At 36.5% G+C, this 24,385-nt stretch overlaps 1 protein-coding gene across 2 annotated transcripts in view; it reads right to left on the bottom strand.

Annotated features, from left to right (window-relative positions):
• Nucleotides 1-5,656: 5,656 nt before the first annotated feature.
• The window catches only part of RabGGTb (geranylgeranyl transferase type-2 subunit beta), a 45,428-nt gene continuing 26,699 nt past the window's right edge, over nucleotides 5,657-24,385 (bottom strand). For both annotated transcript variants that reach the window (XM_081747892.1, XM_081747886.1), the window contains exons 4-6: nucleotides 24,137-24,295; nucleotides 23,029-23,173; nucleotides 5,657-8,494 (exon numbers count right to left, since the gene is read on the bottom strand). In XM_081747892.1, the coding sequence (XP_081604018.1) occupies nucleotides 8,109-8,494; nucleotides 23,029-23,173; nucleotides 24,137-24,295 (690 nt within the window). In that variant the 3' untranslated portion in view covers nucleotides 5,657-8,108. The remainder of the gene's footprint in view (nucleotides 8,495-23,028; nucleotides 23,174-24,136; nucleotides 24,296-24,385) is intronic.

The following is a 24,385-nucleotide window of genomic DNA, read 5'->3' as shown; positions in this document are numbered from 1 at the left end:
TTATTGAAAGAGAGTCCCCTCTCCTATCACTATTCAGGGTGCTTATATGGTTAGTCCCTCCTCCTCTTACTATTCCGGGTGCTTATTCCAGGGCCTAATGCTAAGTCGATTTTGTTATTAGATACATGATCACAATTCATCAACTTTTGAACCTATTTTAAGAACTAACGAGTACCTCAAAATAGAAATTATTCCTACAGGAATAACTAGTTCTTGAGACACTTTTCTGACATGGTCCTTTTCTACAACTATAGCATTAATTTACATCTCCGTAATAATATAACTAAGATACAATCACTGATTGATAAGCAGTATTCTTCTCCCAGGTTGCAAATCTTATTAGGTATGCGTAGTACAAACGCGGTTTTTTGGAAGACAAAACACCTGTATTTGAAAATTACATAACATTTTGTTTCAAAGATTGTGCAGCATTTGCGATTTGAGTACAGTTATTGCCGTAATAATGTGTGTGTGTGGTGTAAACAATGTTTTTTTTACCGGAATATCATTACTGCAAAACGTTTTCTCAATAAATTTATAATTATAACAATTGAGGATAGACTATAAAGTTCTGACAGTGACAGGCGAGGGGACTCACTATAATAAACACCCCGAATAGTGAGAGGTGCAGAGTTTCACTTCAATCAAGTATCATGTTAAAATAAGTACAGAAAGGAGTTTCAAATCGGTCTGCAACCTCCTCGCAGAAATCCCTGCCAACTATGATTGTTCTTGGCTAACTGCACAGTATTTCGAACCAGAAAACTTTTTGCAATTGTAATCGCCATATTGAATCCGCCATTTTGTATTTTGTAAATTTGACGTCAGATTGTGAATTAGCTGTTCTAACAACCCCTGGCATTATGTTTTCTTCTACACTAAATGATTGTTTTTTGTATATGCTTCGAGATGACCCCTAACGTTCAATGGATGGTTTCTACCCTTAAACCCGCACCATTGCCGAAATAAAAAAAAAAAAAAAAAAATGCGTGTCAATTATTTTTCGATGTTCCACAAGTTTCATTCAAATCGGTGAGTGACATTTCCGTGTGTCTTCTTGTTAGTTAATCGCTTCAACAGACGTGCCTGAAAATTATATTTCAAGAACTATAGAAAAGCTATACCTTTAATGATGATGATGCAAGGAGATGGAAATTGTGATCAAGTTGGAGTGAAGATTTCATCATCTTATAGAGAGTTAAGTGATTTACTTAATAGAACCTTATCGTTCTTACTGAATTCATCTTTCCTTTTAAGACACATTTTAATATAATTTAACCAGAACAAATAATCCAATTTACAGGCGATTTACGATTTATTTATATTTTGATTATATTTTTTTTTTACGTGATAAAAAGTATGACATATTTTCTTAAACATTAGTTATAGCATATTTGTTCCAAAATAAACATCGGACAGCTTGACAACAATATCTTTCGGGTCTTTAACGGTTTTGAGCAACAAAGTAAAATCTGTAGATAATGTTGCTACCACTCCCAAATTTACCGGTATTAGCCATGACTTCCAAGAATTTATATTTATCCAAACTGTATTCAAAACATTCTTCATGAACATAGTCAAAGTGGTTGTCAGCCTCCTAGGATGTCTCTACTTCCGTCTTATTGTGTGTTATAGAAGAAAAATCTCATCCAGTTCTTTACCAGGAGGTAATGTGCCTAAGATCGATGACACATTCCCGCGCTGGATGGCGATGCTGATACGTTGGAAAAGGAATACGATAAAATTTATTGTTATTAAAAGCCCATGAAAAGACCTGAGTTCGATCCTCAAGAAATTATTGTAATTAAATCCCTTTTAGAAAACTGGTCTACATATTAATAATTGATCACTCTATGGAATTAATTATTACTGTAACATACAAATTTACGTTCTTTTTTTTTCACTTTGTTATTACTAATTCATTCTAGTATTTATTAACCTTATTTTAACGACATTCATTGAACTTCCAAGCAAGTTCAATACATGTCTTTACAACAGCTTACGCTCTTCACTCTTACCAATCAATTTGTCGGAATGATGTTTTGGTTTAAAGCTAGGTGTTTCATTCGTAGATCACCATTTCTATCTCAATATGTATTTTAGAATTAGGATTAGGAACTACATTTCTGGGCTTTCGGCATCTATGGCCATATTAGCCCGTCACATACGAGGGATAACGTCCCTCGGCGATCACATTATACGAGGAAAGGGAAGGAAGTGGCCTGGTACTTGTATATTAGGTACTATCCCGGCATTTGCCTGGTGTGAATGAGGAAAATCCCGGAAAAACTCACTCAGGATGACTGGCCTGAAAAAGTTTTTACACTTTTTCGACCGAATGTTCCCACCGGAAATTGAACCCGGGACCGCTCGCAATATGTATTTTGTATTTGCCTGTTGTTACTGAGTAATTTCATTTAAGTAAAAAAAAAAAAAAAAAAATGTTTCTAGGCTAGTCCGAACTACCATTTCTGAAATTCTGAATATCCTAAAATAAATGTTTCAATGTATATAGACACAAATATTGGAATTCTGTAGGCAATATCTTTAATCAATTTCATGACAGAAAAGACTTGATGTTTTGTACGTATATTTAAAGTTTTGATTTCGGAGTGAAGTCAATGTTCAGCGATTAATAAATTTAGCAGGGCACTCCGTTTCCCAGTGTTTGCTGTAGGAGAAAATTTCATATATTTTTTTCTTGTAATTTCATTTTACGCTATGAAAAAAAAAAATAATGAATAGTAGTATTTTTTAAAAAATTTAACGGTAATATAAAGAATATAAGTAACTGACATTTTGAAATGTCTTTGATAAAACTTCAATTATACTCAATGTTGTTGTTATTATTATTATTTTTGGCACAGGCTGCATAGTTGATTTCACGAATGAAACAAGTATAACTTTTAGAAAGAACATTCACCTAATTACGCGTACTTTCAAAAGTATTATGGTAGACAAAAGGTGAGCTCGAATTCTTTGGCTTAAAATGTTACATTTTCTGCAGTGTATACGGCTGACAGAATGTGCTACCTTTACGTATTTCACTTACTTAGCCAAAAGGTGTACTGTTAGTTTGAGACTGTACATTAGATTAAAGAGGAATAATAATAAATAGAAGTTAAGAATCTCTTCGTTTAACAGCCAGAGGCAATAAACGAATCGCCAAAACTTATTCGAAAAGCTGTAGCCTGAAAACAAACGACTGGTTAATAGCGCTAAATGTAGGAAAATTGCATCTGTAGCAGTCGTTCGCTTAATGGGCACATCTGTTACAAATCTTGGTATTTTTCTCTTTTCTTACGAAGGGCTAATGACTCCGTCTCCTTTTATCAATCGGTAGCATAGTCCTATGAAAAATTTACCGTAACGACTGTACCGGCATATATGTAATATCCCTTCATATACACTGTGTCCGTACGAAAATATACCAATAAGAAATTTTGAATAACTACAGAACCAATAGTGATAGAATTGTCCGGTTTTGTTTCTCGGAAAGAGAAAAGAATATAATTTTATATCAAGCGCAAACTATCACTCAACTCACCTCCATACACCTTTACGTGTGCCTCTTTTGTTGCTCGGCAAACATCAAAGTGGTATTCAACCTCCATCCATGTCTTGCATAACATTTGAGGTATCACGGATCCACAAGCATCGATAATCCTGTCTTAGATCATCAAAAATTCTGAACTTGGGTCTAGTATATAAACGTCTTCACCGGGTGATCTCGAGGGTTATTGATGCTAGCCAAAATGTCTCCACTTCTGCATTTACGGTTTTTTTTTACCACTGCCTTTATTCTTCAACACAGAGTCAGTTTACAACAATTGTTTGTGTCTTCTAATACAGGGTTCCTACTGATCTGGAGAAATCTATTTCCCTGACTTTCCCTGACCTTTGGCAGGATGGCAGGTGTCGGATGACATTGACATATAAATAAGGAATAAATAAGGGTGAATATGTATATATATATTTGAGAACATTTATTCTATAGAGACAAATAATAATCAATTGCTCATACGTACATTTCACTTACCGCTCATAAGAATCTGATTAACGTTCCATTCTGTGATCGTTAATGGCTTGCTAAGCTGAAATTGGAGAACAAATAATGTTAGAAAAAATATATTTTATAAAATTTCCCTGATTTCCAGTCTTTTTCTCTGGATTTCCCTGACCTGCACCATATTCCCTGAGTTTCCCTGACTTCCCTGACCCGTAGGAGCCCTGTAATAATGCAATGACAGTCTGATAGTTCCTTTCCGTACTGTTGTCTAAATGTTGTCTTTACGGTTACAGAGGACTAGAATTCGGCAAACCAAACACAGCACTCCACTTTCTGCCGAACAGTAAAGAAACCATTTTACTCACAAGTAATACGCATGCGTGAAGTCTTCTTGCGTTCAATTGTCTGTTAAGCATACAATTCTATTCTTTCCTCTTTCCGAAAAACACAATCGGACGATTCTATCACTATTCGTTCTCCAGTTATTCAAATTTCTTATTAGTATATTTTCATCCGGATACACTGTACTTGTACGTTTAAACAAGTTTAGCACATCTATTTCACTGTTAGTTTTTCTACGCCATTAATTCTAAAACGAAGCGTTTGTGAACCATGTTAATTAGTACTTCTTTGATATGTCTAATACAGAATTATCTTCTAAAAGTAGCGGGTTGCACCGGTTCGAACGAAATCCATACTGAGAGAAAGTTATGTCTAGCGAACTCTGATGTAATGTCTGTAGAAGACAGGCTGGTTGTCACCGAACAAGACAAGCGTAACTGTGACTGAATCAGTCTCTGCGAGAGTCAAAGTCGTCCGCAGAACTGTCGTTCGCCTGACGTGTCAGTGGTCCGGTAGTGATATATATATAATGGGAGAACGAGGTTTTCCACAGCACACGTGACTTCTGTACCTCGCAACTTATGTAAGTGTGTAATGTGTTGGGATATCGGGAGAGAATGCAGATGAAATGGATGGAAGGCAGAGGTATTCAGCGATGAAAGTCGTTTCTGTCTCAAATAAGTGACAGTCGCATGATGCTCCTAGAGGTGCAAGTGAGTAGAAAAATCCCAGTGCATGTTCGCATTCATCAAACATAACTCCCATTTTGGTATGAGAAACAATAGGCTTCATACTCTGTTTACCTCTGGCCTTGATTTGGGGTAGCACGCCTGTCCTCAGGCTTTCCCTGGACACTTTGTGAGGACCCCATTTTCAAACAGAATAACATATTTTCCCATAACATCAAACCATCTGCTTGGTATATGCTTTTTACCTGGTTTGGTAGGTCTCTGAGGTCTCTGAGCTTAACTCTATAGAGTACATGTGGAATATGGTGAGACGGTGTTTGACCATCCATACCCCAGTTACGACAAGATCTACGAGTGTGGGATACCATCTCCCACCCCAACACATTCAGCGACTCTAAAACCACTACCTACTGTTTCTATGACAATTCAAGGAGAGACCTCCATGTTTTGAACACACTATATAACTCGTTTGGAACGTCCTACCAGCGTGATATTGGGATCACTATCAGATAGCCCTTCCTTCTTACACCAAGTTTGGGCTATATCCGTGAATTCTTACTGGGTGTTATTTTTAAATATAAATTCATATTCTTAATGTTTTTTCAATAAAACTTCGTTTATTAATTTTGTATTCATTTATTTTATATCTTTTTCAAGTGTTATGCCTTGGGCGGTTTCATAATTTACATGTTGTACTAACATTGTTGAAAATTAGTTAAATAAAGGATACCAAGATGAAAGACATTATTTATGTGTTGTAAAAAGACAAAGAGACAGTGTTGCAAGAAGTTACTTTAAGAACCATAAATACATTACAAAACTAACCAAACCTAACCACAGTGGATAAATTATTATTTTAATTAGAGGCTCACTACATAATATTCAATTACGGATTACAATTCCATCCTTTAACGTTACTTTCACATCTGTACAATGATTTTCACTGATTTGATTTGCTTAACCTCTGTCTTCTACCTTCCATTACATATACACTGTAAATATACCATTATATATTAATCTTGCCTTCTCTCTTTCATTATATATGAACTACAAATATATCACCATATATTAATCCATCTTTTCATATCTCAATATATATATAATATACTACAAAGTATAGCATTCTGATAAAATAACAGATAACACTCGGAAAATGTGAGCAATAAAATACGTAATAGAATGTGCTTACATTTCGTTTCTCACATATGAAGTGAAACAGATTGTTACATCTTTGAAAAGCATTGCACATGTTCGAATGCTTAAACCATAACAAAACCATACACAAAAAGAGGACTAATGGGTCCTGAAAGTTTTGATGTAAGTTAACTCATAACTGGCATTTGTATCACTGAAAGTAAATAATGAGTTAGCAATCAAACTAGCAATGCCCCCCCTCCAAAAAAAAAAAAAAAAAAAAGCTGTATAGATAGAGAATATATTAAGAAATGATAGCTGAACTTAGAAAAATAAATTATGAAGACAGTTTAGACAAAGATCATGACCAAGTTTTGAACTGAAATCTAGAAAACAAGCTTCTTTCGAGAGCCAGAAAGCTTCAATCATGAACTGACAGGTTGAATAAGAGGAAGTTTTAAAGAATTATCGAAACTGCATTGCACGACTGATTCAATAATGTCCGGTGTTATGGAATGATAACTGAAATTATCATGTTAGTTGAATGTTCTACACTTTGGAAGCTAACAGTGGCTTCAGGGAAATCTCTGGAAACCATTGAAAATCACATGTACAGAACAGTAAGCTAAATATTTGGTACTGGAGAGCCCAAACACTTAGTATATTGTGATGTGCCTTATAAATATTTGAAATCTGAAAATGTTGACACATACATTGCCACACATAAATTTAAATTTGTTTCGGAGTCGTGAAATCAATGACCTGGTCGACCATTAATTTCAGACAACTTGAATCTCGTTCAGAAGTACTAGTCATTTACACTAAAACATATAAGACAAATCCTTAGCTCACTGAGTGATTTGTGCAAGTGTAATATGTAAGATAAAGCGGAAAGTTTAGAACAAGTGTAATCGACTCCAGTAATACTGAAAGAGCTACGTTGTTCCAGGTGAACATAAAAAGCACTGATTGAATTTTCATACAATTTACTGAATTTAACTGAGTACTTTACAAAACACAACGGCAAAAATTCACTGTGTAAAAATATTCATTTATTTAGAAGTAAATATTTTTTGAACTGCACTCTACTATGAAACAAATCAATGAGTGATTTTTGGTTGTTACAGAAAAACAACCTGATCTGACAAATTACTTAATAGTAACCCACACCACACTTTTACAAAAAGTTGTAAAAAACTTATGTTCTTTATTTCTTCCGTTATTTTGAGAAGAAAGAAATTAAGGAAAGAAAGAAAAAAACAGCGAATCTTCTATTGCTATTTGCTTTTCTAATCAAGACCTTTTAAAAATCTACACTCAACTCAATCATATGCATTACTATGTTAGCAGATTAATCTTTCGATAGCGAATTGAAACAAACTATGCTGTAATTTTGGACAGTGCCAGCAACCTACTTATCACGTATGTATCAAAACTCTGATGAATTATACACTGTTACCAAATCCATTATCAGAGTTCAATCAGTTATGTCTTCTTTCCCAATGTTTCAGCATATTTAAATCCACCTTTGATTGCGAAGTCAATCGTGGGTTAAAGAACTTAAAATTAACAAAACACCAATAATTAGTGTGTGTGTGTCTGCACACAACGCTGATCTATAAACCCCAATGGGCATCTACGGTTTAAATAAAGAAACTTAAACTAGGCGGTAATGGAAACAAATGGAAGTACAGAACGGGCCAGGTACAGATTTATAGGTCTACAAAGGTGTAGAAGGTCTAATGGCCAATCCTCAACTCAACGGAAGAATTTATTCGCCGTGAAAAGCATATAACAAAAGTTATATTGCAAAATTCTGCCCACTTGATCTATTTCTAAGGTGTAAAATGATACAAATTCTTTGATATAAATTCACTACATTTCTTACAAAAAATCTCACTTAAAGCTGAAAATTTACGATTCGTTGCCATCTTTCAACACACTGACAATCTCTGTGGTCGAAGTCCTATCCTATCGATGACATACTGTGGCATACAAAATGTTGGGTTAATTGTTTTCACCGACGAATCTCCTAATAAGGAAAGTGCAGCTAAGCCAAACAAAGTATGGAATGGATCGGGTAAATCTCCAGGTCTATCACTAAAACCGCCATCCGGGTCTTGACATGCTAGAATAAATGTCACTAAATGATTCTTATCTATCCAGTGCAGACGTCCTAAAATACTAAGCGATGCAAGAACCCACCAAGAGTAACAAACATCTGGTAACTTTTCTGGTCGACCGTTCAAACCACCAGATGGAAGTTGTCTTTCACAAAGCCACCAACCTAAAAGGTCTGCGTTAACGTGATGCAAATGTCCTGAAAAAGAATAATAACATTTTATTATATCAAAGAATACAGCTCAGTTTATGCTGAACAATATTGTATATATAATTTTTCTTTTAAATTTTAATTTACATCGTTTTGGTTTCCACCAATGGGACATATGTCAGATTTACTGGATTGCCCGAGTCAGACAATAAATGGGAAATGTTGCAAAACTGAAATATCAGTATATTTATAAGTAGTGTCCATCAGTTTTGATGGCACGCTGCTAGCGTTCTGGAAGCATGCTGACTCCCTGAACTAGGACACGGAGAAGCCCATCACCACAGATGAGTTCAATACTAACTTTCAGCTCATCAAAGTTAGCAAAATTCATAACATGACAGGGCGTCTATCGGTCATGAAAGTCCTGGAAAGATCACGAAATTAGAAAACGGTCATGAAAGTCAAGAAAAAGTCACGAAATTTAGCTTTTGGGTCACGATTTTTTTAAATCTGTACAAATATAAGTCCAGACTGGAAAATTTTATTCTATAAAACATCAAAATTCACCACCAAATGTGTCTTTGGTCGGCTTTAGACGCTACCAAATGGAAGCAAAGCACGCTTCTATCGCATGCATGGGAATTCTGCCTAATTCGCACCCAAATTCACTCTTGAGAATGTAAAGAAATTTTATGGTTGGTAAAGAAAAGGTCACAAAAAAAAAGTCACGAAATTTTATTTTAGAAGCTTAGTAGACACCCTGCATGAAACCGTCGATGTACATGGCTATTGATCAACATTTTCTTCCACAGATGTCAGTCCTCCTACCCAAAGCACATCGAAATTTGGCATGGAATTTGGCTTAGATTGGGTGTACAGACTCACCTGACTTCCATCAACGATCAACATTCTGTTTACTAGTCGTGGATAATGATGGTAATGAGAGAGAATGTTGTGGAATGTCTTTTATAGGAATTTAATTCGATCTTCTGTAAGTTCACAAGGGACTCATTTGAGGAAAAATTTTCTTATTCTCAATTCTTTCTTCAGTATCTTTAGTGGTAACCTTTGGGAGTTCGCACTCCGGGGCAAGTTCAATAGTACCCCCAAACTTTTGATTGTAATGTTCCCATATGTCGTCATATTTTTCAGACCTATGATGGTCCATAGTGTGAGCACCTCCAAGACCATCTCCAATGTTCACTCTGTTTTCACTGGATTTCTTAACCCGATCTTGAATCGTCCACCGTATATAGGAACGGTCTCCCAAATGTTTTCTCAACTTCAACGATATTTACATCTTTTCCTTCCAAATTGTATATATATATATATATATATATATATATATATATATAAAAAAAAAAAAATCGGTACCTGTTACAGAGTTTAGAAGACACTGCCAGTTCGTTTTGCCTAAACTAACAACAACAATAGAGAGGTGGTGATTATGAGCGCGCCCACATGAAGTTTCATTTTGTTCTGTTGTGTAGTATTTATAAAACTCTGATAGAAGTCTGCGCATGTTTGACTCGGACACCTAGATAGGTTGAAGTGATATAGGAAATTTTCCATAAAGTGAAACTCTATTTTTATTTAACTTGATATATGATGGTTTTCTAAGATATGTTGCATACAGGCCCAAAGAACTAACAATGAGAGGAACCAAACAGGAAATATAAACAAGGTGTAAACTCTATTTCTCCTCATTTGAGCTATCAAGATGAAAAGAGAAGTTACAAAACATGCGACAACTTACCAGCATTCATCGACATCGCGACACAATTACTAGATATGTTATTAAAATAAATTGTAATATTGTAAAACTATGCTGGTAATATAAATTCTGTACAAGGTTATACGTTTCTATATAGTATTATCTACGTACCGGCAAGCAGAATTGAGAATTCATGCTGACGCTATTACAAAATTATTTAAGTCTTCATGCTAAAAATCAAATATGTCATATAAAGCCTAAACATCTGGATGGTATAAATTTATTTTTAAATTCTAAAATTCGCGACATACTTTATGAAGCTATGCGACGCATCAGTGGGTCATGACACACCGGTTGGGAAAGCCCGATCTAGGGTAGTGATGGTCAATGTATAATGCGCCGCGATTCCAGACAATACAGGACAACTATATTTGGAGGAGAATAAAATTAAAAATAGATAAATGAAAATTAACATAGAACGATGGTAATTTCAGAACATATTTTATTCCTATTTTACTCTGTAAATCTGTTCTATTTTGCGTATTCTCTTTCTTTGCCATATGTCTACATACATTAGGCCATGAACTATGAAAACATTCGAAATGAATTCTATGAAACCTGAGTTTTTTTTTTTTTTTTTTTTTTTTTTTTTTTTTTTTTTTTTTTTAAATTCGGCCTTATCTTGCAGGATGGGCTTGGTAGCCAAAAGATTAAAGAAAATATTTTCACAGTTAAAGACCACGTCTCGATTCATGTATAGCATGATGGCCATTTACAGTGTTCCTGCACCATCTTCTTTTCTTCATTGGCCTATCACGAAGCGAAGAAATGGAATAGGTGGAACAAAAAGGTTGTTTACGCAGTCAAATTACATTTAGGCCTTTAGTTCATCCCTAATTACAAACCTAAATTCAAACTCACACTTTCCTACCTCAGAGAACGGTATCAGTGACGAGAATTCAATTGAAATGAAATAAAATGAAATCTTTATAAAGTTTTAATAAATACTTAGTTTTTATGAAGTTTTACGTCCTACGTTATGCCGGCTAAAGGAGACGGTGGTGAGGAACGAATGAAAACTGTGGAATGAGGGAAGTGGGACGAAACGGGAGAACCCCGAGAAAACCCACGCACACGGTGTTTGTCCACCACAAAGCTCACTTGGCGTGAGCTGGGATCCAATCAAGGACCTCATGCAACACTGAGACAACGCGGTCCCACGAAAATTCAATTATAAAACGCAGGAATTAGGGGCTTAGAAGAGAAAAGGTAAATATACCGGGTGCACTATTTATAATGTCCAACATTGATAATGCAGAAACCAAAAGAGGGAGAGAAGCGAAACTTTGCACGAAGCAACTATAAGAACGGGGACATCTATTCACTTATTGGCTAACATCACCAGATGAACCATGTTGCCAACTTAATATAAAGTTGTTGTTTAAAAAAAATAGAATGATCTAAATTTGATTTCATAATTCGAATCAGCAATGAAAACAAATACAAAAGAGATGACACTCGCAGATCAGTGTTGCATACTTTTTGAGAACTAACGTTAAACATATATCAAATTAAAATGCCTTTTACACACACAAGAAATGTAGTAGTAACTACTATTTGTGCACATTAAATTAAATACTGATAAGAACTCTTTAAGATGACTTCAAGTTTAGAATGGTCAGTTAAACAGTGTTGTCACAAGAGAAGAGAGAAAAGTTCAGTTTGGAAATGGTGCAATAACTTGGAAAAGGTCACTAGTACAGTAGGTTTAAATTTTATAGAGCAAATCAGTATGTCATAAGGAGCATTGTCACGTTTATTTGAGAATGATAAGTCAAGTACTTACAGAGAAATTCGGGATCTTGTAAAAGGTGAGAATTTTGTGCTGTACAAGATGGCAAGGCTGTCTCAAACTTCCCTGTTTTCCCTCAGCGATGGAGAAATCATAATGAAATGGTTAAATCGAAATGAAACATTGATGAATAGATATACAACGAAATAAAACCCTTTTGAGTTTTTGAAAGGACTAATTAAGAGTAATGTGGATATAAATGGTTCTTCAGTAAGTAATACGAATTCACATTACAACAAGATGATACAAAGACTTTGGCGAGAGTTATCTAAGATCTGCATTTGTGCTGTGAATATACTTATTCTTTTGCAACTTGAGGGGAGCAATATCGAAACAATATTATCTGTAAATATTACCAACTTGTTACCAATTCTTGTTTAAAACACGAATGAATGAAATACAGATGGTGATCAGAAAAATGGAAACACCTGAACGAAATTGCAACTTACCAGATTAATATGGTGTCGAGCCACCTTTCGCCTTCAGAACAGCCTTGATGCGACGTGGGATGGAGGCATAGAGGTCGTGAATGGTAGCAAGTGGAATTTTACACCATTCCTCGTGCAGGGCATCGGCCATTTCTGTGAGAGTGGATGAAAGCGGAAATCGTCGCCGGAGTCGTGTTTCCAAGACGGACCACAGATGTTCAATTATGTTGAGATCTGGGGATTGGGCGAGCCAGGGGAGGTGTTGAACTTCATCCCGATGTTCCTCAAACCACGCTGCAACAACGCCAGCTGTATGAATGGGTGCATTATCATCCTGGAAGATGGCGTCATTGTCCGGAACAACATCCGGACCATAGGATGCAAGTGGTCTCCTAAAATCGTTGGCAGTGATTCGTCCACTAAGTGTGACCACAGGACCCAATAAAAACCATGATATTGCGGCCCACAGCATCACCGAGCCGCCGCCATGTTTCACAGTTGGGCGGAGACACTGCAGTTCATAAGCTTCTTTGGGCGTTCTCCACACATAAACACGGCCCGTGGTTGGGAATAGGGTGAAGGATGACTCATCCGACCATATTACACGTTTCCAGTTCTCAACGGTCCAAGTTGCATGGTCGCGGCACCATTTGCGGAGTGCGAAAGCGTTATGGTCCCTGATGAGCGGTTTGACCCGTGCAATACGACCCCGTAAGTTCATGTCATGTAATTCGCGGCGGACTGTGATTGTCGAAATAGGGTGGGGGAGGTGCTGATTGAGTTCCTCCGTCACTTGCTCCGCAGTGGCACGACGGTTCTGCGTGACAATGCGCTTTAATACCCGGCGTGACCTGTCACTCATGATTTTCTTCCGCCCACTGTTCCGCTTTCCCGATGTGGTTTTCCCGTGTATTGTGTAGGCCGTCATCACCTTCAACACTGTCCCACGCGACACACTTAACCAGTAGCCACTGCCGTCACACTCACTCCACATAACCGCGCACCAACAATTTGACCTCTTTGAAAATCTGAGGTCTCCCATTTTACACTACCTCCGTCTGCTGCAGTCACTGGACACTGCTGTTCCACTGCGCCTGACGTAGTATGGAGACCGACCTAACACACCACCACCAACGGTCCGGCGCTGCGGGCGCCACGTCACCCCTGCCAACCCATACATCTGACGTGTTGCCAACTACAGGTGATTCCATTTTTCTGATCACCATCTGTAAGTAAGAGTGAGTTGCAACAGAAGCAATACAAGAGGGTGGTTTACAAGCACAATTTGTTTGGCTGAGTGGTAGCTGTTGGGTATAGCCTAGAGGGGTGTAACCAAGAAAATTACTCACTTCCTTCGCTTTCTAACACACGTCTAAGTGGCGCATTCGGAAGTAATGTTCAAGAAATTCTACATAGAAGAAAGAACACAAAAAATGCAATAAGTGATTATAACTGCTATGCCGTTTATTGCTAACAAAATGGTAAATATTGCATTGCGTTGACGCAAACCATTACTCAATGTAACCACAAGTCTCTCGCATTAGCTGGTAGGTCAGGAAACATTTCTTTGTGTGACATACTTGGTACAGATGAACTCTCACTTAGGAACTTACGAATTTTAAAGTCATTGGCTCTAACTGAGTAATTTTTTTATTTCTTATCATTTTGCTACCATATTATAAATCTCTGCAAAGGTTAGGTGTGAGAGTTGTAAATGCACCAATGAAATGGGCACTATTCTGGAAATACATAATTATGTTCACCATAAAATAAAGTGCTTTGTACATTTCTACTTTGCCGCAGCTTGTCAAACCACACGTTACCTTCTTCTGTATTTGTCAGCTCATTTATTGAATGTGTAGTTACAATTTATAGAATAAATTTGAAATGTGCAGCTTGAAATAATGTTTCTTATGAATTCAAAGATAAATAAATTTACCAAAATGCAAGTAGTAATAAACAATTGTAAGACTGACGTAATGTACTATACACAGGCTTACGCACAACAACGCGTCATACGTTTAACTTATGTAATATAGTGTTGATAGGGTTCGGTAAAATTTTACTTTTTTATATTTTTTGTTGTTGTTGTTGTTGTACTTGAAAACAAAATATGTTTTTGTACTTGAAAATAAAATATATTTTAAGTTAGGATAGGTAAGTTGGGTTTAGTTAGCTTAGCAAAGTATAAATTTCGTAGACTCCTTCTATGATACAGTACTTCATCAAGCGTAAACAAAATACGTCAATTATGTATTAATATCACAATAGTCATAGGTTAAAGGTTTCTTTACATACGCAGTAGCTAAGTCGTAATTAATGAATGTCTTAAAATATTTTATAGGACTTCATTCTGCAGTGGACTGCGTTAACGAAATGTAAATTTTCACGTTTTAGTTTGCGATATTTGATACTCAATTATAATTATTTATTGCATTATTTGCGTTTCTCTGCGATTCGCAAATTTTACGAAGACTTTTACGAAATTTGGCCCATATACTGTTATTTAGCGAGGCTCATAGACTTATTTGTTATAGTACCAATAGATTTTAATGTTTGCATTTAGCGTTTACATGTGCCCTTACGTACAAAGTTGTATCCTTGTGACTGTTCGGAATATATTTTGCAATTTGTTGTCCTATATTCACTTCAAAAGTTCTGCACACTGAATGATATTATGGAAGTAAATAATTTATTGTAAAAAATACTTTTACAAACCTTCAATATAATCTCCACTCTTGCTTATGACAGCTTCTCAACGTTTTGGTAAATTCTGTGTTCCGGATAAGGCAACTTCATTTTTGAGCTGTCTGATTACACGGGTCACCTCCCTGGAAGCTTCGTCAATTGTATCGAAACGTTTTCCACGGAGCAATTCCTTCAATTTGGGAAACAAATCAAAGTCTGGTGTGCTCAAATCAGAAATATATGATGGGTGGGGAAGTATTTCCCATCCATACTTCTCGAGTGTTTCCCTCACTTGTGGGGCAATATGCGGTCTTGCATTATCGTGCAAAATGAGGACACCAGCTGCAAACATGTCAGGCCTTGTTTGACTAATTTTCGGACGCAAAACATTTTCCAGAAACAGCTTGTTCTATCCGCCTGTTACAGACGTCTCACTAGCACTCTACTTGTAGCTATCACTCCATTCATATCATACGCGATCATCATGAATTTTACCTTGGATTGTTGGCGGCGGAATTTCTTCGGACGTGGAGAGTCAGGACTTTTCTATTATGACGACTGAGATTTCAGTTCTCGTTCAAAATCTTGTATCCACGTTTCATCAACTGCAACAATCCTTCGTAGAAACTGATCTCATCCCCGATGAATACAAAGTTAAATCGGAAAATTAAAATTTTACAGGAGACTAGTTTGAAAGTTACAGAACATCAAATCAATGAGACATAACTGGTCATCATATGCTATAGCTATCTCAGTTATAAGAATTCATATCCTCTTCTATCAACGTAAAGGTCACCAGAAGCAGTGTATACCTGTGAAACATCAGATTTTAAGAAAAGTCCATTTATCTGGTTATTCACTGGAACCGGCCAGTTTATTCTAAGCAATATACTACATAAGGAATTTATCTTTATTCTTTATCAAGTGAAGAATATACTGAAAGTATGAAAAGTTTCAGATGAATGCTTTAGACCTGTGATAGTTTATGAGATATTTAAACGCAAATGAAACAGGACGGATGAAATGATGCAACAAAAAGTAGATGTGAAACAAATCATAGAATGATGGGAGGAATCAATTGATCTTCCACAGAAACTTATTCCTTATTTCTTTCTTTTTTTTTTTTTTTTAATCATCTTCTTTTGATCCTATAGTAACGAGATCGTTACAATGTGAAACAAATCATAAAATGATGGGAGGAATCAATTGATCTTCCATTGTATTCTCTACAAGTGCGGATTTAGTGAAAAACTGCAGTTCTGAGGCAGATAACAGCATTAGCTGGAAGAGTGAATGCTACGTGGTTGTTCAGGGAACAGACTGGTACCCACCGTGGTTCGAGTTCCAATGAAGACGGTGGGCGTTTCAAAATTTACTCTGTTTCAGTGTTCGTGGCCTTGTCGAGTTTAGTAGTAACTGAAAATGTACAAAAAAATTAAGAGGAGTCCAACAGAAACTGAAGATTTTCGTCGGTTCCGTTTTTAGTTTTAAAATGTAACAAGTAGTTAGGACCAGCACGGAAGTAGAAATCCGAGTGTAACCCCCGGCTCTGTTACTGAATTTTCACAGCAATAAAGAGCCTATATTTAGTTTTGATCTATTTCATTTTCTGCTATGTGATATATATGTGTGTGTAATTGTTGCAAGAAATTCGCTACTATGCAAGCAAAATAGTTTTAGTTACAAATGTATTTTTGATTCGAGAGCAATCCTAATTTCTGAGTTGAAGCATGTATATTACATCGTAGTTTAATATGCCAAGTGTTTCAGACAAAACGTTGAGTGATTATAAATTACAAAGCAAACTGTTGGATATAAAAGAAAAAAACAGACAGGAAATATAATTGCACATAATGGAATGGAGCCTGCAATCTGCACCATTGGGCTTTGGGTAGTTACCTAGAATTTTTTTTATTTGAAGGAGCCAAACACGAAAGACTATTTTCAATGATATATTAGATGGAACGCATTTTCATTTTAAAGTTCCGGGCGACGCCAGGGTTCTATGGGGTAAGAAGAACGTTCCATTTGATATGACTGGCATCTCGCTTTTATTTTGTCTTTTATAAGCACTAACATTTTATTTAAAATACTCGCTATATAAGTAACGAATCAGTAAATATTACTTGGAGAGCTCAGTTTTATTTTTCAGAATAATTATCCGATCTACCTAACAATAAGGAAGTCCCTCAAGTTTCCTAACGTAACACGTTTCAATCCCTTAGCAAGCTGTCTTAAGGTTTAACGGTTTTGCTGAAAGTTGGAATAATACTTTCAAAATAACCTCTTTCTCTTCAAAAAGTCTATTCAAATTTTCAATTGTTACAGTAATTGTTGCAGCGAACAACTAGGCAACGATGAAGAATATGGTCCGTGTATTTGCTATAATTACTGGAGATAGGTGTTGTATCCTAACAAAACAGCATTGCATAAGCAGCATGAGCGGAGTTAGGAATTGTCTGCTGGGAGCAAACCATTTGGTCGGTCTTGGATCTGCGGAGTATCTCCTAGACGAATGTAGAGTTTTTCAAAAAGTTGGCGGGCAATGCCCCCCCATAGCTCCGCCCATGATAAGCAGTTAACTTATGCAGTGACATACCTGTATGATAATTAATACTCAAGAAATAACATAAACGAAGAACTGTGCAATACAAACTTCCATAAGGAAAGCATTGTAGATTTTTTTTTACATCATTCTTTTCACATTTGTTTTAAATTTACAAGTACCAAGTACAGCATGACAATTAAAGGAAGAGTAATGTTGCCGGAGGTTGTTTATAAAGTAATATAACATGCTCATATATAAACATACAAATACTGTTAAAAAAGGGCAATTCTAACAAAAGAGACACTGACCAAAGCTTAAAACCCACTTTATTTTAAATTATAATTTGTAACTGTTTCGGATATCTAGCATATCCTTCTTCAGACACTGTTTCTGATATGTAACTGTTTCGATAGTGTCTGAAGAAGGATATGCTAGATATCCGAAACAGTTACAAATTATAATTTAGAATAAAGTGGGTTTTAAGCTTTGGTCAGTGTCTCTTTTGTTAAAACAATCAATCCAAAGCCATGAATAGTCTTACTATCGAAGGGCAATCCTACTACAAACCTAGATTTTAATGTTCACCTCCCGCTACTTATTGCGTATTTTCTCACTTCTCTCAATTTACACGCATACTCATCGTCCCTAACGTGCTTGCAGACGAAAAGGTCGACACCTTCACTTTGCCCCGAATCTGTATACAATAAAATAGTAACTGGTAGTAATTAGATAACAGGTATGAAGGGCGTTTCGCGAAATTACTTTCACATACATTCCATAATCATAATCGCTGACGCGTATGTTTCTTCCGGACGTAATCCCACGTTAGCTTATTCTGAACTACATGAATATATTACATCGTAGTGACCACGTAGCACAAGTTGGTTTCTCGCCCTTGTCTTCCTTCATGCGCATACACACTGTCGCTGACACTCCTCCTCCGTACAGACACAACCTCGTGTGAGCTTCCAACTTCGTTCTATTTAAATGGATGAAATGTTAGCTGGTAGTGACCACCTTGCAGAGGTTTATATGTATTCTTCCAACAATAATTGCTTTTGCGAAATATCATTTTTGCAGCATATCATAAATCTGTATTCAATTATTGTGAAGCATTGTAGAAAAAGCAAAAGATGTATAACAATTTTTTGGTGGTTTTGATTGAATTATAATAGGAAAATTCTGTGGTTATGCCTTCCTAAAGTTAAGCTGCAAGGGCATGGTGGCTCAGTGGTAGAGAGCTCACTTCTGGTGCGTGTGGTCCCTGGTACGATCCCTGGTCAAGTAAATTTGTGGCGGATAATATTGTGCCAGTGAATTTTTCGTGTTCTCTTGCTTCCACTCACATTCTCATTCCACCAATCCTTCCATAATTAGTCACATGCCTTAATCATTGTCCCCCTTTGGCTAAATGGCATAATCCTGGGACGTTATACCGAAAGTAAAGCTGCGCTAAGGAATACAATGTCGCATATAATGTACAGAAGAACTGTGGAATATTCTTTCACAAAGTATGTATATACTACTTGTTTACGAGTATACCCACCTTTGCTAAAGAGCTTGCTTCCTACAGACACCGAGGTTCCATTAGTTTCACCCTGCCCTGACTTGGTTAAATACTTTCTTGCTCTTTCTTGCCATTCAGCACAGATTTGACCGTGGTTTTAACACTATACTCAGTTACGCGCTAGCTCATTATGGATGCACCCCTTAATTGACCCATCAGGTTCCCCGTTCCTTGACCGTTCTTGCTTTTAAGGCCACCTAACACACGTTGTTTGGTGTTTGTTCCATTGTAGCTCTTATGGCATATATCTCCACGCTGTATTTATACCCACAATGTTTGAGTTCTCATAAGGGAATCTGCTCCTATGAATCTATGAATGCAACTCGCTTCTTAAAAAGCTTACTAATGCTTATGCTAAAAAGCTGATGGAGCTTACTTTGAGGGTGACCTTAGGAATTTCTAACAAAATCGAATAATATTTACGAAAGTATTAAATAATATCTGAGTTTTTACCTCCTTCGATTATGTCTTGTACGTTAAAGGAGACGTAGATGATCAGGATGAAGGAAATGATAGAATGAAGAAAGTGAGGAAGCGGGAATACCCTGAGAAAGCCCACGCACACGATATTTTGTATCATCTTCTTCTTTTATTATTATTATTATTATTATTATTATTATTATTATTATTATTATTTGTAATATGGAATTGCATATTAAGAAACATTGGGTAAATTTTAAGGAAAGGTTTTATTCTGCAAGGTTTTGTCCAAGCGAGATTTCGGGCCGCGAGGTTTGTGGACAGCGAGGTTTTGACCAGGCAAGATTTTGGTCACATGAGATTTTGGCGCGGTGGCTCAGTGGTAGAGCGTTCACCTCCGGTGCTTGGGATCCCTGGTTCGATCCCAGCTCGCGCCGTGTGGACTTTGTTGTAGACAAACACGTGCTCATGGGTTTTCTCGGGGTTCTCCCGTTTCCTACCACTTTCTTCATTTCATTCATTTCTCATCATCACCGTCTCCTTTAGCCTAACCGGCATAACCATGGGACGTAAAACTAACTAAAGATTTCATTTCATTTGTGGTATCCAGTAAAAAATTTGCTTTTGTCTACCTTGAATGGTTTGTTTCCTAAGAGAATTATATCTATTTATCTACCTATCCATCTACTCCTTCTCTCTCTCTCTACACACACACACACACACACACACACACACACACACACATATATATATATATATACGTTTACGTTTAAAATCAGGTTGAAAACTGTTCAAAATGTTTAAAACATGTTTTTTTTTTTCGTGTGTGTTTTAAAACATGTTTAAAACATTTTAAACACCTTTTTCAAGTTTTAAACACGTTTTGTTCTTTTTCAAGAAAAACTGCATTTTTTTCCAACCCTGATATATATATATATATATACATTTTACGTATCCAGAATGTATTTCTGGGGATACGGACAAAATCTCGCGGCCGAAACATCGCCGCCCAAAATCTCGCCGGCCAAAACCTCGCGGGACAAAATCTCGCCGGGCCAAAACTTCGCGTGGCCACAACCTCGCCGCCCAAAACCTCGCGGGACAAAAGTCTCGCCGGGCCAAAACCTCGCCGCCCAAAATCTCGCCACCCAAAACATCGCGTGGCCAAAACCTTTTCTTTAAAATTTACCCAATGGGTTTCTTAATATGCAATTCCACATTACAAATAATAATAATAATAAGAAGAAGAAGAAGAAGAAGAAGATACAAAACATCGTGTGCGTGGGCTTTCTCGGGTTATTCCCGTTTCCTCCCACTTTCTTTATTCGATCATTTCCTTCATCCTGGTCATCTACGTCTCCTTTAACCTACAGGACATAATCAAGGGACGTCGTAAAAACTCATATATTATTTCATACTTTCATAAATATTATTAGATTTTTGTTGAATATTAAGTTTTTGGATTTTCCGAAGTTCACGAAACCCCGTTAGTTATCATTACTTTCCTTATGCAGACTTTCTTTCTCTATAACCTGTTTAAAAGCATCCTATCGCCCTATCTTCACACTGAAATCCTCTAATACAGAAATAGAATTTTCATATGGTATCGCGGGACTTGGTCAAATACCCGTGATACTTTTTCTGAAACAGCTTTTTTTATACCGTCATCCTTATCATCTGTTGGAAATTTACATTTTTGTCAGGCGAGATTTTGGGTATGGCGATATTTTGGGGCGCGAGGTTTTGGCCCCGCGAGATTTTGGCCCGCGACGTTTTGGGCGGCGAGGTTTTTGCCAGGCGGGGTTTTGGCCCCGCGAGGTTTTGGGCGGCGAGGTTTTGGCCAGGCGAGGTTTCGGCCCGGCGAGATTTTGGGCCGCGAGGTTTTGGGAGGCGAGGTTTTGGCCAGGCGAGGTTTTGTACCCAAACCGTATTTCTGTACATGGAGCTGAAAACTGTCTTTAAATTGTCAATCAATTCCGAAGTTATTGACAAAACAACATGTAGAAGAAACGAATGGACCTTTGCTGCTGATTGTATAAGAATTTGTTTGTATGGAATTTAATGTACCTTTTCAGAACCCTGGATCGGAATGAAATATCTCGCACAAAAAGTGAGTGGGCTAACCATTTAGCCATGAGAAAGATGCCTTGATTTTACATATATATATATATATAAGCGTTTGTTAAACAAGTGGTGTTGTGCATTGAGGAAGCGATGAAATAGGGAAGAATGGCTCATTCCAACTTCAAGCAACTGAGATGGTTGAAAATCCTCAGAACGCTTTAATCAATCGAAATCGATTTCTTTTTACCAAAGTTATCACATAGCACTTATTTTGAATAATGGAGGAAGAATTAGTTGAGTACTAATATATTTGAATGACTCCAACTGCACCCAGTGAGGATTATATAAAAGCCTTAATAAATACATACATTATATTACATGTATATATCAAAATTGAACGTAAGTTATCAAACACACATTTTATTACACTCGGGGAGGGGAGGAAGATAAATTCACTAACGGAGGAGTAATGCAACCCACATTACGGGAATAAATTCACCGCTCATTTTTGATTGATTTTCATCCCAAGCACTGAGTAATATGGAAAATATTCAAGGAATATATATAAGCCACGTGAAAAAATATTCGATTATGACAAAACATGGTGAATAGTTTATTTAGGACATTATAATAATCATCTAAGAATGAAAGAGTTCTTACCCCCTCTCCTATTTTAAAAACGTGTTCCAAGATAACTTTGGTAAAACTCATTCGGTTTTTATAGTCATGTAATTATATATATATATACTGTAAAATGCACGAAAAGATTTATTGCGAGCCAAAATACGATATACCGAAGTGAATCAATTATACTGTTCTATCATACAAGCTACAACAACTCCAACAGTCAAGGCCATTTCGAAACATGAATTCCTCCGCATCGACTGGATATGTCGAGCAATATTCGTACTTAAATGGCACATTACAGTGTCAACTTCATGTAAATAAATGCACCATATTAATAATAGTATTATAATATGAGCAATGATCAGAAACCAAAAGAAAATCAAGATCTGACCAAACGCCCTAGAACTGAAATGAGCATATCTTACATTTCAATTAATAATTTCGACAATATTTCTATACATTAGAGGCAGACTTGATACGAATAATGTACCAAAATGGAAAGCTTTTCATCTTCAACACCTTGAAGGGTCACGTTGTTCATACAATTTTCTAATCCTGCCCAAATCAAACAAAAGCTGGACTTGTCAAGTTGTACTTAAAAAAGCTTTTAGCTATATTTTAATTGCTTGATTCCACTACTGAAGTTAATATTTTAAAACGTAATACAAAATTACCTGTAATAGACAACATTCCTACACAACAATATATCAGTCCTGCGTGACTCTCCGCGCCAGGCCGGGAACCAAAACCTCCATCAAAATTCATACACGATACAACGAATTTCACTGCTTTCTCTACATTAATCGCCTCAAGTTTTCCCTAAAAATAAAGAAAAGATTTTATTAAACACACAAGCTTGTCTTTAGAGAAAATAAAGAACTAGTTTTTCATTTGCTGAAGAAAATTTACTGGTCAAAATTACTATTAACTTTAGATAAAATATTTTCGTATTAAGATAAAAAAAAAGGGGGGGTTGTAAACACAGATTATTGCTTTAACGTGCAGTTTAACATCATGTTATCAGTTACTGAAATAAATTAACTATGAAAAAAACCCAATGACGTAATTTACTCACAAAAATTATACGCTAAGTCAGGGCGCAAAATTTCGAAGTCAGACGCACATGCCAATCCAAAAATGATGGTTACCAATATCTCACGTACAAACTATGAGAGCCCCTCCTCCACGGCGTTTGGTTTGACAAAGAAAAAAATTACATCAGATCATAAAAAATCAAAACCAGACAATTAGATTCAGGATAATCAATTTTAAATTGGACAATTCATATACATGTTAAAAAAATATCTTACCTTAAGACTTCATGCTTGTGTAACGCTCTCTCTCTCTCTGCACTGAAAATACCAGTTGTCGATTGCAAATTTCGGATAAAAGTCCTTAAGTCCTTAAGGAAAGGAGGGGCGAATTACAACGTTGTGAAGACTTCACTTTCCATGTTCGTTGTTCAGACTTCACATCCGTGTTTTCTCTCACTTAGTGACAATTATTTTCGTATAAAACAGACACTGCGCATCCCTGCGAGTTTCGCCAGAAAGCATTCCTACTGAACAGTCGTCGCCAGCTCTAAATTTCTAGTCGCCAATGGCGACCTGGCGACCGGAAATTTTGCGCCCTGCGCTAAGTGGTGGGGACTCAAATTAAGACCTTCCGTCTAGATTTCTCTGTGTAGTAGCATCGTTGAACTGTATTCAAAGTAAACAGCTATTCATATGTTTAGTATTTTCTATATTGTCTAAATAGAAACTAGACAAAATGAAACCTCACCAGCAGAGACAAGCACGCAACAGCACAAAAAGAGAACCTCGTATCCACCTCTCCCCATTTATCTCCGAAAAAACTGCCATCTTCTTGTTGCAAAGACTTCACATAATTTACCAATTTATCTACATTAATAACTTCTACGGCATCATACATTGTGAGAATCTGAAATTAAATCAAACTTCTTATGAAATACGCATTTTTCTAAAATTACAATATTCAAGGAAAATGTGTAGGGCACGTATTTTTTAAATT

Source organism: Thermobia domestica, chromosome 2, assembly GCF_964235325.1.
Source record: "Thermobia domestica chromosome 2, izTheDome1.hap1.1, whole genome shotgun sequence".
In the NCBI taxonomy this organism is placed as follows: Eukaryota; Metazoa; Arthropoda; class Insecta; order Zygentoma; family Lepismatidae; genus Thermobia; species Thermobia domestica.
The sequence above is the reverse complement of the archived record's forward strand: the minus strand, read 5'-3'. Positions and strand labels throughout refer to the sequence as shown.